Source organism: Sturnus vulgaris, chromosome 1, assembly GCF_052056855.1.
Source record: "Sturnus vulgaris isolate bStuVul1 chromosome 1, bStuVul1.hap1, whole genome shotgun sequence".
NCBI classification, from domain to species: domain Eukaryota; kingdom Metazoa; phylum Chordata; class Aves; order Passeriformes; family Sturnidae; genus Sturnus; species Sturnus vulgaris.
In genome coordinates, this window is record NC_142243.1 from 49,414,751 (window position 1) to 49,429,573 (window position 14,823).

Consider the following 14,823-nt stretch of genomic DNA (forward strand, 5'->3'; position numbering starts at 1 on the left):
AAAGATGAGCACTGGTGGACAATAGCATGATCTAGGAAAGAAAGAATACTGAAAAAGAAAACTTGTAAAACTGTGATGCCCAGTATCAAGTTCAATTACTTTTTTACCTCCTATCTGATACCAATATAAGTGGATATCAAACATTTACATGCACATATGTTCCTTTTTCCACTGAAGGAATATTTTCCATGTTTCAATATCAACAATTTTTTCCAATCTTACTCCCTCAAAGTATTTCCACTAGGATGACTTTTATCTATCTAAAATACATCAAAAGCTACAGAATTTTTATATTAACAGAAATCATAGAGTATTCAAAACTGCTTGTAAACTTCTTAGTAAATACACTTATTATTCTAAAATCCCATCAGCAAATGAAGAAACGTCTTTAACTGGGATAATCCAAGCTGCACAGCTTGGAAACGGAGCTCGAAAACATAGAAACATGAACAAAATACAGAAAAACAATAAGTGAAGTTTGATTCTTTGCCAGACCAGCACAATTAGCTCTTCAAACTTCCCACATTTCTGCAAATCTTCTGTGTTTTAACAAAAAAGAAGAAAACATATATAAATTATGAAGCCAATCTTTGAAATATGTACTTTTAATGAGCTGGAAAACTCACATCGGGGAGAATTTTAAGATGTTTTCTTAAGTGAGCTCAATATGAATACTGACTTTTACCTGGAAGTAGACTACAATTGCAAAACTCATCAGTTTACTGTTTTAATTGGGAGAAATCAACAGATTTTTTTCTCCAGATAGTCCTCCAGCTCCAAACTGCTTATGCATCCCCATCTTATTTATGTTTATTGTGTTCTCTCTGTTTGCAAAGTTCCAACCTAACACAGTGCAAGTCACCACAGCCAGTGGAACCATTCTCACTCACCTCCCATAGTGACTAACTGTAGTGTAATTCAAGAGATTTATTTCTCAAAATTATTTTCTCTTTTATGATTGCATTCAAAGGGACAATATTACATTCAGCATTTGAATTTCTTTCCTGAAAATTCAAAATGTGAGTTTAGGCCTGTATTCTCAATAGAATTTTTTTCATGGGTATGTTAATGACTTAAACGTTAAAACACACCATATAAACTCATTAAGAATATGTAAGTGTATCAGGATCCAGATGTTTGTTCTTTTTGCTAAGTGACTCAGTCTACAAATAATAAACACAACTCAAAAAAAAGCAAAGCAACCAAGCAAGCCAACTCAAGAAAATTTACATGATCAGCTCTCCTTTCAGTTTACATTATCCCAACCTCCTTGCTAAGACTTCATCTGAACATTATTGTGTTACTCAAAATTATTTAAATCAAATGACATCCAAGTCTGAGACATTAATGATATCCATTTCCCATCCTGATTCTGCATGTAGCTTTTCTTCTCCTTTCTCTTTTTTATAGCCCAAATCCAACCTTTAAGAATTACATTTCAGTAGTCAAATGATTGCAATGACCTATCTTCACAGGATATTAGAAGGAACATATAGAAACCCTGTCTGAAAGAACAGCAACTTACAACTGTCATATTTTTCCCATATTGTTATGCTAATCCATTAAGAGAAATCACTTCCAGCAGGAACATAAGGCATGACTTGAATTTGCCTGAGTTTTCAAATGCTTCAATTGCTTGAATTTAACTGAGCTAATATCTACTTATAATATAGGAAATGAAGGCAAAAAGCAATGCAGTGAATTTGATAAACTGGCTGCTGTGGAAATAATTTTCTTTCCAAATTCTTACCTTCTGATGGCTTCATGTAATATAAATAGATTCTATCTGTTTACAAAGATAGCAACCCCATCTCTGCTAGAAACAGAAATAGTCATATCATAAGTAAAATACTCATCTAAATATATTGCATTGAGATTTTTAATACATGGGATATCTTAGCGTAAAACATTTAAAGATGGCTTAAAAGCAAAACTGATGTACAAACTTTGGATAAATATCTTCCTCCCCCCTACCTGAAGCAAAATTTTTCAGTCATATAGGGGATAAAAAACCTTATCTTTTCTTTACATGTAAAAAATTAGGTTTCATCCAGAATATATACTGTATGTTTCAATAACTTATATTTTCAGCATCTTCAAAAAGATGACAAGTAACAGTCACTTTGCAATGATTCTCTGAAAATAAATATTGAATATACAAAATGCAGGAATAACAAACAGGGCAATTAAGGTTAGAATTTGTGCAATTTTCTGAAGTGACCTTTTGTATAATTAAAATGTAAAAACTACAAGGCTGTAAACTGAGAAATATATTTCAGTATTAAAAAAATAAAATGTAAATGATTTATAATGTAGAAAAAATGAAATAATAAACAAAGTATCTGCCTAGATGAAGAAAAGCTTTCTTTGAAGATGAAGGATGTGCTTATAAATATTCTATTCAATTTCTAAAAATTTGTCTAATATACCTTTATTCACAGAATATTCTCAAATGCCAAGTCAGATTTAGCAACAAGTCTATATAAAGAAACATCATTTGGACACACAAAACATGAAGATTAAGATAATTTTTTTAACCAATGCTGTATGAATCACATTTATAATTTTTCTTAGAGCATGTGATCAAATAAAACAGAAAACCAGAATGTATAAATTGCTAATCTTTTAAGTAATGTTATGTACATTTTATTGCCAGTATATGAACAATGGTAAGCATAGAACTATAAATACACACTGTAATTAAACAGTAGAAAACAACAAGGATGTTACACATAACAAAGGAAAGGAGGAAGAAATACTATTTTCTTCATGTAGCTGCTAAAAAGGGCTAGCAACGAGTTATGACAGTCTTGGGTTTAAGTCTTTACATATATTCCTACAACTTTTCCTCCAAATAAATCTCTGCAATGGCATCGCTTCTTCAATAACCACATCTTAGATCTTTCTATCGCATTCACTTCAAACTAAAGTAAAAACAATCTTTCCTTTTAACTACAAGCATCTGACTTAATTTTTCATTCAGTTTTGTTTTCCAGGGTTCCTAGCAGGTAAAGCGTGTAAGTGGTTTCTTATGATATTTGGCTGCAATGTTGAAGAATAGAGTTTTGAATACACATTAAGTGATAATTTGGAAAAAAAATAAAGATTTTTCTGTAGATAGTTCTTCTACTGGATGCCATATGCAGCAGCTCAGTCAAAAATTAGTCACCCTGAAGAGGTAGAGAGAATTTTAGCCTAGCATAGATCATCATCCTTGGCACCACTATTTTCTCTCTTATCAGGATACACTTCCTACAACTAGACAACATCACAGTCAAAGGGAATAAAAAGTCAGGAAAACAAAGTTCCATTGTTCCTGGGAAGGGCACCATTTCATCCCATTTCTCACTTAATTAGCTTGCTGCTTATATTAAAAAAAACCCAAACAAGCAACCCCCCCCCCCCCCAAAACAAAAAACCAACAACAACAGCAAAAAAACCCATTTAGGGACACATTTACTTATCTTTGTTCTCTTTCCATTATCAACTTCATAAATACAAAGAACTATTATTCACAATATACTAACTCTTTTTCAAAAATGGAAAAACAAACCCTTGAAACATTTCCACACCTTAATCCAGATGGGTCTTGAGGATGCAAGTCAAGAAAATCATGCAAATAATTTGGTGCAGCTTTTCCTACGCATCCAAAATATATGTTTTTCTTTAAATTAAAAAGTGGCAAGATCCATAGCATTTGTGACTATTCCCCCCTCCCCCCCATTTAAATTCAATGCAGAAAATCCCGGTGCTTTTCGGAAGGTAAGGAATAAACAGTTTTCTGCACTGTTGTCATAAGATCCCGTGTGAGTTACAATACAAGACTACTTGTTCCAGCAATTAGCCTGAGAGGAAACATTCTAGTGATAAACACATACTGAGCATGCTTGGGAAGAGCACTCTATTCTGAAGCATCCTGCTTGAAGAATGAAAGGTGACAAGGATGGTTCATGTCCATCAAGTGACCATGAACTCTGCTGCTCACCAGCAGGCTGCCACACTATCATCAGGTTGGCAGTGCTGCCCTGGCAGGGCTGTCTTCCACATTAAGAGGCACTGGTTGTACCAGTCCTCTGCTGTGCACACTAAATTCTTATTTATGCAACAAACATACAACCAATGAACAATATCACTGTGACAGAACTGGATCAATCCAGCTTTCTTTTTATTCTTATTCTTTTTTATTTATTTCTCAATCTCCAGAATATCCCAAACAAGCTCTAAGATGATGAACCACCAACACAGTGAACGAGTCTCACTGCAGTTCAGACTAGTTCAGCTTTGTTTCACATCACTTTTTGTTTCTAGCAAAGGACATAATACTCTAACAAAACAGCAATAAAAAGGTAGAATTATCTGCAGCTGAAGAAAAGCAACTGAATTTATATTTTAACTTCTGAAGCTTAAAGCATATCTTTTTAATTAGCATTAAAAAAAATCTCTTTTTTTTAATACAGTAACACTGGCAAAAGTTAATGGGAAGACAGAGGATTATGAACAGGATAACAGATGGATAAGATTATTTTGAAATTTTATTCTGCTTTGATCAATTCATGTTAATACTGTTTTTCCTTAGATTTGGAATAATTCTATTTCAACAGTCTCATGCAGGCTGAGGACAGCTGTTGGTTAAAGAAAAAAAAACAACAAAACCCCGAACAAAAGAAAAATAACAAAAGAAAGGGAGTAAAAAAACCAAAACAAAAAAAGAAAAAAGTTCCAGAAGTTGCATGTAAGGATTTTCCTTTCACTGAAGAGGGCCCCTGCTTTAGGAGACCTGGTTAACTCTTGTCAGTTTCATTAGCTTTGTCCAGACATATCTGCTGCTGTATCCCCTGCTCCAGAGCCTGTTTGTGCACGTTTGATGTAAAGGTTCAATAATTTCATCTGCAAATTTAAGCCAGAAATTAACTCTGTTTAGTATTGCAAACTGTACAGACTGATTACAGTAATTGTACAACAAAACAGACATTAATCTTTTTCTTTTCCCTAAAAGCAAAATTGCACTTTACACAGTTGATTCAAGAGGAACATAAGATGCCAATGGAAAACATCAAACACAAATAAAATCTGTCACAAGGAAACTGCTCAAGCTTCTCTAAGGATGTAAAGAAGAGTATGAAATAAGGTAGCTAGATTAAGATAGACGGAGTACTTTCCTCCAATTATAATGCTTTTCTAAATATGGTAGTGGTTTGTTTTTTTTTTTTCTTTTAAGTTAATGCTGAAGTTTAAGTCTCTAGTCAGAGTTGCTGATGCTGGTATTTACTAAGCTTCTAATATCATCTAGAGTCACTTTAAATACAATCAATACCAGAGACTACTTTAAAGATAGAACTGTCTTCTATCACAGACTGACAAGATTAATTGTCCTGTTTAATCCCCAAGGACAAAGAGATTCACAACTAACATATAGCTGTTTATATGCAAAAAACTGCTTGAAAAAGATGTCAACGAAGTCATAAATATCCTGAAACAAAAAGCCTGGTTCTTATTATTTCACATTAGAGGTACTGAAAAGACTGGTGAAAGCAAAATAACAAGGAGGAAGAATAAATGAAACTGCTCTGTGCAACATGGACATATCATGTTATTGTTTTTCAATCAGAACTTGTATGAAAACAAAGACAAAAAACACTGATAGGAAAAGCTTGCTGAATGCAGCCATTATCACTACTAACAGTACACAAGGAACTGAATGCATTAAAAAAGCAGTAAGAAACATAGTTTAGTAATTATGCAAAAGTTTGTACACTTGCATAAATAAAGATCTGTGGACTCTCCGTTTTGAATGTTTTACCGTGAAGTCATATTAATACAACGGATATTCTCTTTTCAAGTGTATACTTCTTTGAAACTTTCTGGCAATGGCAACCAAAATGTAAATTCATAGATGCAATTATGACCCAAGATTTCTTTAAACGGTATCTTCTACTTACTTTACTGCCAGTGAGTTGACTGAGATGTGGTTTTAGTTCATCACCAATTACTGCATGAATGGCAACAAGGCAGAAAACACATGCTTTACGAACGCTGCTCTCTGAATTATCATAACCCTAGAAAGCAATAAAATGTTACATGAATACCTTATCAGTTAATGATTAAAAGAAAAGCTATTTACTTATGTACTATAATAAATATATTGAAGTCTATGGTAAGTTAATGCCAGTGTAGCCCAATGAAGCATTCCAACAAAAAACCAGAAACAAATACAGAGCATGCAGTTAAAAAGCAGGCTGCCTATTAGTCACCATTGATAGTCATTTTCCAAGTTGAATTAAAAACCCACACAGTTCTGTTCATAAGTTACACTGAAAATAGAGCTGCTGTCATGCAATAGGTGAGCACTTAAGAGAACTCTTTTAGATTATACAGGTGTTTACTTAAAGCAAAAGACCATTCACAATTTAGAACTTCCTGACTCTCTGAATGAACTCACTTAATAGCTAAAGAGTCTTTTCTAACCCCCACCCCATTCTTCAATGATTTTTGCTTCTTTTGCCATTTTTCTATCACTCCATGCCTGGCTGCCTCACTCAGACTCCCTTCTCAGAAGCCCTTCTCTGCCTCTATTTTCCTGCAGATGTAGGAGTGGATCACAGTCATTAAAGACAGAAATCTGCACAATGCAGCTTCCAACTCCAGAAAGTCTTGATCAATTAAGGAAATTAATGTATTTTGGCTATTAATATAACCTTTAAAAAGTTGGTAAAAAAATTCAGTTTTAAAGACAAAGAGAAAACTCGGATATCCTTCTAATTTTATTCAACTTTATAAAACTGCTTGTTTCGTCTTGCCTCCCAAAAGCCTCAGCTGATAAAACTCTACAGTTATACACAAATAAAGCATAGCCAATTTCACACTGAATTATGTAACTAGGAAAAAACGTACAAACAACAAAGAGCTATCTTAGAACTAAAAGTATCTACCAAGCTTACCTATAACCAGGACTTTATATCCTACTGAGATTCCCTGAGTCCTAATAATGGTTATAATTTAGCTCCCTGCTAAGCAAAGATATCGTTCCCACTGTTGAAGGTATTTCTGGGTCAAAGCAGCCATCAACTATCAGACAAGTGAAATACTTCAAAAGAACCAGGTGGTACTATTTTTAAAAAGTCTTTGCAATTCGTATTTATACGTTTATAAGTTTCTTTTTATTACTCTGTTTCGTCTTTTCCCCCTCTATTTTCTTCTTTCTTCTCTCCTTACCTGTATTAGACCTGGCACAATCTCTGGTAAAAGCTGAGTAAGGGTTTCTTTAGATACTCTTTCTATAACTTTTGTCTGCATTTTGATTGCAGCCAGATTAATGGGGTAATCTGCAGTTTGGATAATTGGACAGAGAACTTTGATGCACTGATCTGGGCTAATTGAAGTGGCCAGCATGGAAGCAGCTTCTTCAGCAGATCTCACCACCTATTGAAAGAAAAAGACACAGAAAAGTGATTTATATGAGACTCTTACTCTGTGGTCTGTGTTCTGGCAGCACTGGTCTTGAGCGTAAAAATTTCCTATCAAGACCTCTGCGATATTACAGAAATATGTCAAGAGTCCAGCTGTTGGACATTATTTCTTAAAAACACAATTCTTCCCGATATTCTGAAGCTACTATGCCCTTGGTAATACACATCAGTTTTTCAAACTTGCTCGTTTAATAGGATCTGAAATTTCTGTATTCTGCATACCCTCCAACTACGTATTTAATCACCACCTTTGTAAATCTGTAATTTCTTGTGTTGTCATTTGTTATTGCTTGTTAAGTCAGTGATCACTGATATAACATGTTTTCATCTTTATTTCAAAGGTATGTTTAATGACATATCTAGATTGCTAATTGTAGAAGCCAATCTCGCTGTTTTTCTTCCTCTATAATTTTGAAATAAACTTTGACAAGAGAGTACTTTAAGCCTGAAGAATATGCAGAACAAGCAGAACAAGAACAGTTAGGTAGGACTTCAACAGGTATACAAGCTCAAAACACAACAAGGGCACTAGAGAGAAAATTAACATCTGATCTTCACATTAGTGCTGTGCTGGCATCTGCCATCTAACAAGGGAAACTACTGTACAAAATGACTGGCTGTACATAGTGATGTACAAAAACCTCCATCCTTTACTCTCTCACTCCTAATACACAAAATTAAGAGAGGGAAAAAGGCACAGGAACAGAGAAGGAATGATGAGGAAATGACACTGTAAGAAATACAGTGTATGAAACAAATCCAGACAGCACAGGGAAAGAGAAATGAGTATCAAATGAGTGATAAAGTCATGGGATGGGAGGAATCACAGTCAGCTTCAAAGCCTGAAACTCCACAGCATACTCCACAAAGTGCCCTTGCATGGGGAGTATGTACTCATTTAGTAACAAACATTTCCACAGCATCAATGACACTAATGTCAGAAATTGAATACTGGGTTGGTTACTGTATCTGTGCTTCCTATATTTACATGCACTGTCCTTTATTGTGTATGCAGGCATCACAAATAACTCTGAGCAAGGTTACATTTACGTTCCTCCTGAATCCCCTCACTATTCCTGGAACTAGCACACCTCTGCCACTGACATATTCCCATGCATTTTCCCTTAACACCTTCAAAGCCATGCTATCAAACAGAGCAGAATGGAAAAGGTTGACAATTCCTTGTCTTGTTTAGTCTCATCTCTCAACCATAAATCTCACTGAAATCCAAAAGCTTGTTTAGATCTCTAGTACACCTATATTCAGCTTAAGATGTCAAATAAGGGAAAAGCATCTTTCAGTTATTCCTTGAGGAGCCATGGTGAAACACTGCTGGTTATACTGTCCTGTGGAATGACACCCAAGGCAATTGTTATTGGGGATGTTATTAACCATTCAAGAGCTTTTTGAACTGCATGGGTTTCTTTCTTGCATACCCATGTTAACTAATAATACCACTGTTATTAAACACATAATAATATGCTTGTTATTAAAAAAATTACTTCCTCAGTAAGAACTGATTATTTCTCATTTTCCTGACAGCTCTTTCTATTTGTAATAATTTGTCATAACTTATATATAACTTATTTATAAAATTACTTATTACTGACCTCCTTATGAGGATCCTTATGTGCTTCTAGTGTCTTCATGACTGTGAGCTCTGCATAATTCTTAAACCTTGCTGGCTGGTTTCTTAGAATTTCTCTTAGAACTTTCAGTGCCAAAGCTCTAATTGCATGCTAAAGATTCAATATTAAAATAAATGAGTTATGCACCTTTAAATAGACATACGCACTTTTAATATTTGTTCAGCTGCTGGAAAAGTCTTTAATAATGGAAAAAACAGAAAAAACATCAGATTATACTTTGCACACATACACAATCTGAATCTAGTGTTAAGAAATAAAAGTAGGAAAAAAATCTCTTCAATCTCTCTTTTTGTAGAAAATGCAGGTGACATATCCTTAACACACTGCTAAACTAATTTCACTTATCTGTGCTAACCAGAAGTTAAGTTGCAAACACAAGGGCTGATCAAACCATCAGGCAAATACGTTTTTTACTTTTTCTTTTTACAATTATTTAAAAAAATCAAACACAAGTACTGGTGTCTTTTTGATCCTCAGGAATTTCAGAAACATAGCCTTTGTAGAGAACTATTGCATAGAACGCAGTCTCTTCACAATGGCCATTCCTGTATTTGAGAGAGAAATTTCTGAATGCTTTACCACACATGATGTTTTGATATTCTAGACTCATTCAGTGGCTATAAAGAGACAAGCTTTGAATCTCGGTGCAAAAATGTTTCATTCAATCTACCATATCAGAATCAACAAATAGGAATCCTGGAGAAGTATCGCTGATGCCCTTTTCACCATCAGAGCAATAGGACTTCATGGCATTTTTTATTTCCATTTTTTTTGTTTTTTTCACCAGTAACTGGGATTTGTGCCCTTTCTACAACTAATACAAATGCCAAAGGTACTGAAAGTAAGCTATGTTCTTTGTTAACATTCTTAACTGGATGTTTCTGAATTTACCTCTTTATCTCCAAGCGTTTCAAGCAGCAGAAGGAGTATTGTTTTGAAGTGCTCATCCCAAACACCAAAAGACTCTTCCTGAGTTAACTTCATGAGTTCATACAGGGCAGCCTTTCTTTCTTCAACTCTCTCATTATGGTTTGATAACTCTTTCAGTAGCTCTGCCACCAGATCAGAATGGTCCATGGGAGGCTCTGTCAAAATATAATACACAAACAGAATTATTGCAAATAAATATTGGTGCCTGTTGTACAACTAAAGGATATCTTCTAGTGTGACTGGCTCTCTTTTGAGCATGCTTTTGTTTTTTCCCTCACATTTGCCTGCATGATTTATCTAAAACAAAGCACACCAAGCATACCTTCTGCTTCCCTATTCAGGGAATTGCAGTTTGGCTATTACATTTTCAGCGCAACCAACACTGCTGAACAAGCTTACAATCCCCTCCCAAATCCCTACAATGAGTGTGCAAAAACCTCCTTGCAGGCTAGTCTACTGCAGGAGTTTTTAGGCTTGCAGTACCTACTAAGCACTCTGAATCCTTTTCACGAAGGGCTATCTTTCCCATATGACTCTTCTATTCAAGATGAAAAATTTTATTTTCTCTGTTAGTATTACGGAATTATTTAGACTTTTGTAAGCTATAATTCCACAACAATAGCTAGGTTGCTAAAACAAACAGGAAGAAAAAAAAAAAGTAAAACAATGGTTCTTGGTACAAAAGAGCTGGAATAAAGGCAAACTAGGGCTATTAGTCCCATAGATCCCAAAAACAATTAATTAAGACATGGCTCTGGATTTTACTTTTGATTAGAGAAGATTCTATGATAATGGAAAAACCCATTAGTAACAACTTACATTTGTAAACACTGGACTGCAAACAGAGTAATCAGCAAACAGTCAAGAAACTTTAAAATGGTCTTAATAAAAACTTGAGTATCAACTTAGTATCTTTAGTCCATCATCAAGACCCATTTAGCCTTTAAGAAAGGAAAGTATAGAGCTTCTATCTTTGCATGGAAACTTTTGGATATATTAACAGAAACATGCCGTTTCCTAAGGCAAAAATTTGGAAGTTCCGGCATACAATGCAAACGCATTGCACCTTTCATGAAATGACTGCATGTACTAACTAACACATGAAATACATCCTCCATAACAAAGTAATTATATTATACACTGAGAAACCACAGCCCCTGAACATCTTGTATTACTTTATACAGTACTGTAACTTACGAATGCTGTAGAAAGCACTTGTATAAAGAAAACAATAAAAGCTGAATACCACAGAATTAAATATCTTACTACCACACATCAGCTACTGTAAAAATCATGCTGCTTTTGAACCTCACATTGCTATTTGCATTGTTTTGCATGAATAAACAGGAGCACCAGCACCTGAAAGCCAACTACAAACGTTTCTGCTGCCACTCTATTAATGGATGAATAATGTTTGACTAAAGGGCAGACTGAAATTGCATTAGGTGAATTATTATTTAAAGCAGATGAGCAGAATGGACAACCATTTGTAGCAATACAGCTGGAGAGCACGACTCAGAGCACTGCTTAACTCATGGCTGAAGTGGATGTACTAGGTTTGGTAGGCCACAAGCCCTAGCAAGATGAGGAGGAACCCTGAATAGGGAAGCAGAAGGTATGCTTGGTGTGCTTTGTTTTAGATAAATCATGCAAGATCGTGCGTGCCTATGCTGGTCTGTACAGGTCTGTGCAGAGAGTCTATGCAGAGTTCTGATTAAGTAATGTTACTTAGAAACACCAATGGAGTGATTGTGCTATTTTTAGCTATAGATGAAAAGGTATGTTAAATCAATAAATCAGCTTCATGCTTGCATCAAATGGGAGTCTCATCTCTTCGTTATGCAAGTGGGGGTCCCGTCTCTTTGTTGATCGTCATCAATTTTTTTATGGAAGCAAGATCATTACTTTTACTGGCAGCACTATTACACTTGTTCTGCCAAACTTATATATAGCTACAGCAAATCCTATTTGGATTATAGCTATAGCAAATCCTATTTGGGAATGCATATTGACACTCCATAAGCAAAACTACTCATTTAAATTTATCTGTTTAAGGTATTTTCATTGTGGTGTCATCTTAAACGTACAGAGTTACGGGTTGAAGAGATGGGAAAGTAATAGCCATGTCCATGCAGGAATACGGGGAGGAAAGAAGTTCCAGTAATGGACTACATAACTGAAAAACATGAAGATAACCAAGAGGAATGTGCCTTTACAGCTTGCCTTTTCCTTTCCTTCGTATGATTTAGCACCATGTATTTAATTTCCAAACATTCTCCAGGTAAGAATAGAAAAGCATAGAAGTCATGTTCAAAGCTACTCCCAAAATTTCTTTTTCAGAAAACAAACAAAACACAAATGAAGATGAGCAGATGCAAGTCCTTCATTTGAATGAATTAAAATATGCATTATAGAGATAAATAACTGATGAAGAACAGCTCTTCTCAAACCAATCAAATCACATCCTTTTGACAGCATAAACAGTTTAGAGGGTTAAAAGGGAACATGTAGATATGTCCTGAATTTAGGAAATATTTTCCTACTGCCACTCACAGCATTTTAATATAAAAGCTACGCAAACACGATGGCCAAAAAAGCAAACAAAGCAAGATATCTAATGTCAAACGAGTCCTTCACGTTCATGGGGAAAGTGTGTAACTCGCAACAGAGGAGTTGTAGGCACAAGGTATTTTGCCAAGTCTATTATCTTTTCTCTTGCAGACATTTTGTAAATAATCTCATAAAATTCTGAAAGTAACACACAAATGACAAAATGTACATGATATAACTCTAAATACTGAGGGTAAACAACACAGGAATGAAAGCAAGTACTTCATCAAGATCCCTTAAAGAGCAGACCTAAATAATGCAATATTCCACTCTTCCAACTAGGACAAACTAATACTGGATAGGAATGCTTCACTCCAGCCAGTCATGAGCTGTTATAAAACTCAATCATGCTGGCACAGCACAGACTGCATCTGGTTTAATGCCCAAAAATAAGTTGTCAGAAGGTAGAAGGAGACTTCTCCAATGTAAAACAAGACCCCTTAATACACAATCTCAAGCATAACCTGGCTCGGTATGTGGATGGCAAAACTATTTAATTATTAATATGTATTTGACATGATCTGTAAAACTGTGCTTTTCCCTCCATCTCTTTCAGAAAATATTTGGTTACTCTATATGCTTCTTCATTATATGTAAGAAAAAACAAAGAAAAATGCTCTATACTTGGATTTTGTTTTGATTCAATGCAAACTTAAAGCCAACTTATAGAATAGATGAATAAAACACCATGTCAAAAATAACTTTGTTTTTCAAAAGTTTCTGTAACACATCTGTTGCAGAATGATGAAAGCAAAACAGGTAGATGGGAGATCATCAGTTTGTCCCTTGCTATAAAGAAAGCGTTTACTTAAAAACAATGTATAGCTGAACAACAGTGAATACCAGATTATCACTGTTTATTAAAATATTGATAGTAGTGGTACTTTGGAACTTCTTAACATATAGATATAAAATTTACCCAAAGATATACAGAGCATAAAGAAGCTCTGGAAGCCTACTAAAAAGCAGCACCTGTTCCTAGATTTACATGGGCGAGATGAATCACCTTTCTGGTAAAAAGCTGGTTTGTTTTGTTTCATTTAAAAAGAATGTTTAGTCACTAGAAAATGCCAATGCCATGTTTCAAATACAAATATATTACTAACAAAATACTTAATCTTTCACCTAATTCCCAAACTGGTTTGATTCAGTTTTACTTTCTTGCTGTAAATCTTTTCTCCACCCTTCTGCTTTAAATTTCTATCATAAAACAATCTGGTAAGTAAATTTATACTTACCAGTACTGATACAGGACGTGCTACCAGAAGTATACAACATAGTTCAGCATTTCCTTAATTTTTACCCTTAGTCTCTACAAATACCAGGTAATCCAACAATGTAACTCAAAGGGATGACTAACAAATAAACTAATTCAAAATATAGCATTTGTAAAAACCTCTCAAATAAGTGATACATATATTCCTAATAATAACTTCAGAAACTGAACTCCAAGATAGAAAATCTCACTATTTTTCTTCTAGCACAGCATGTAATCTGAATCTTACCATCAGGAAACTGCTCTGCATCATCATCAAACATGGCTTCTTTCAAAGCAGATTTATTAAATGGACTGATACCATCAGAATAATTGTATGGGTTGTAATCTCGTGAGCATGGTGAGGAGTGGGGAGGCATCATGTTGAGTAATGACGTTTTGTTATCCAGAGCTGTCCGACCTGTATCACTCACACCACTTCCTGCTCGTATGTCCACTATTCCAGAAGCACTGCAAATCTGCAGGAGAGGAAACATCACATCAGCATGTGAAATACACTCTTACACCTTTCCATTAACTACATCACTAATTCATTAATATAGCAAAAATTTACAAATTTCAAAATGCTTCAAATAAGACTTCATAGACTTCAAATAAGAAGTCTTAGTTCCCTTCCCTAAATATTGCTTTCCTTAAAAAAAAACCCAAAAAAACCCCCAGAATAAAAGGGAAAGTGTATGTTGTCCAAAAGAAATCATAAACCAAAAATAGCTGTATTTTATATTACAAGTCTGATGCAAAGTAATTAAAAATGTATTTGAGCATATGTAAGTGGCAAATTCAACAAATCTGACTGCCAAAGTTCCACAGAAACAGGAGTCTCAAATACTGCATCTTAACAACCCACAGGTTGTGTACAAAATAAAATAAAACATTCAGAAAAACATATATT

General features: G+C 34.7%; 1 protein-coding gene across 49 annotated transcripts in view; it reads right to left on the bottom strand.

Annotated features, from left to right (window-relative positions):
• Window positions 1–2,610: 2,610 nt before the first annotated feature.
• Window positions 2,611–14,823, bottom strand: part of CLASP2 (cytoplasmic linker associated protein 2) — a 145,416-nt gene continuing 133,203 nt past the window's right edge. For all 49 annotated transcript variants that reach the window (XM_088166518.1, XM_088166497.1, XM_088166424.1 and 46 more), the window contains 6 exons: window positions 14,161–14,389; window positions 10,007–10,200; window positions 9,077–9,205; window positions 7,213–7,419; window positions 5,940–6,056; window positions 2,611–4,887 (listed from right to left, as the gene is read on the bottom strand). In XM_088166518.1, coding sequence (XP_088022644.1) covers window positions 4,801–4,887; window positions 5,940–6,056; window positions 7,213–7,419; window positions 9,077–9,205; window positions 10,007–10,200; window positions 14,161–14,389 — 963 coding nt within the window. In that variant the 3' untranslated portion in view covers window positions 2,611–4,800. The remainder of the gene's footprint in view (window positions 4,888–5,939; window positions 6,057–7,212; window positions 7,420–9,076; window positions 9,206–10,006; window positions 10,201–14,160; window positions 14,390–14,823) is intronic.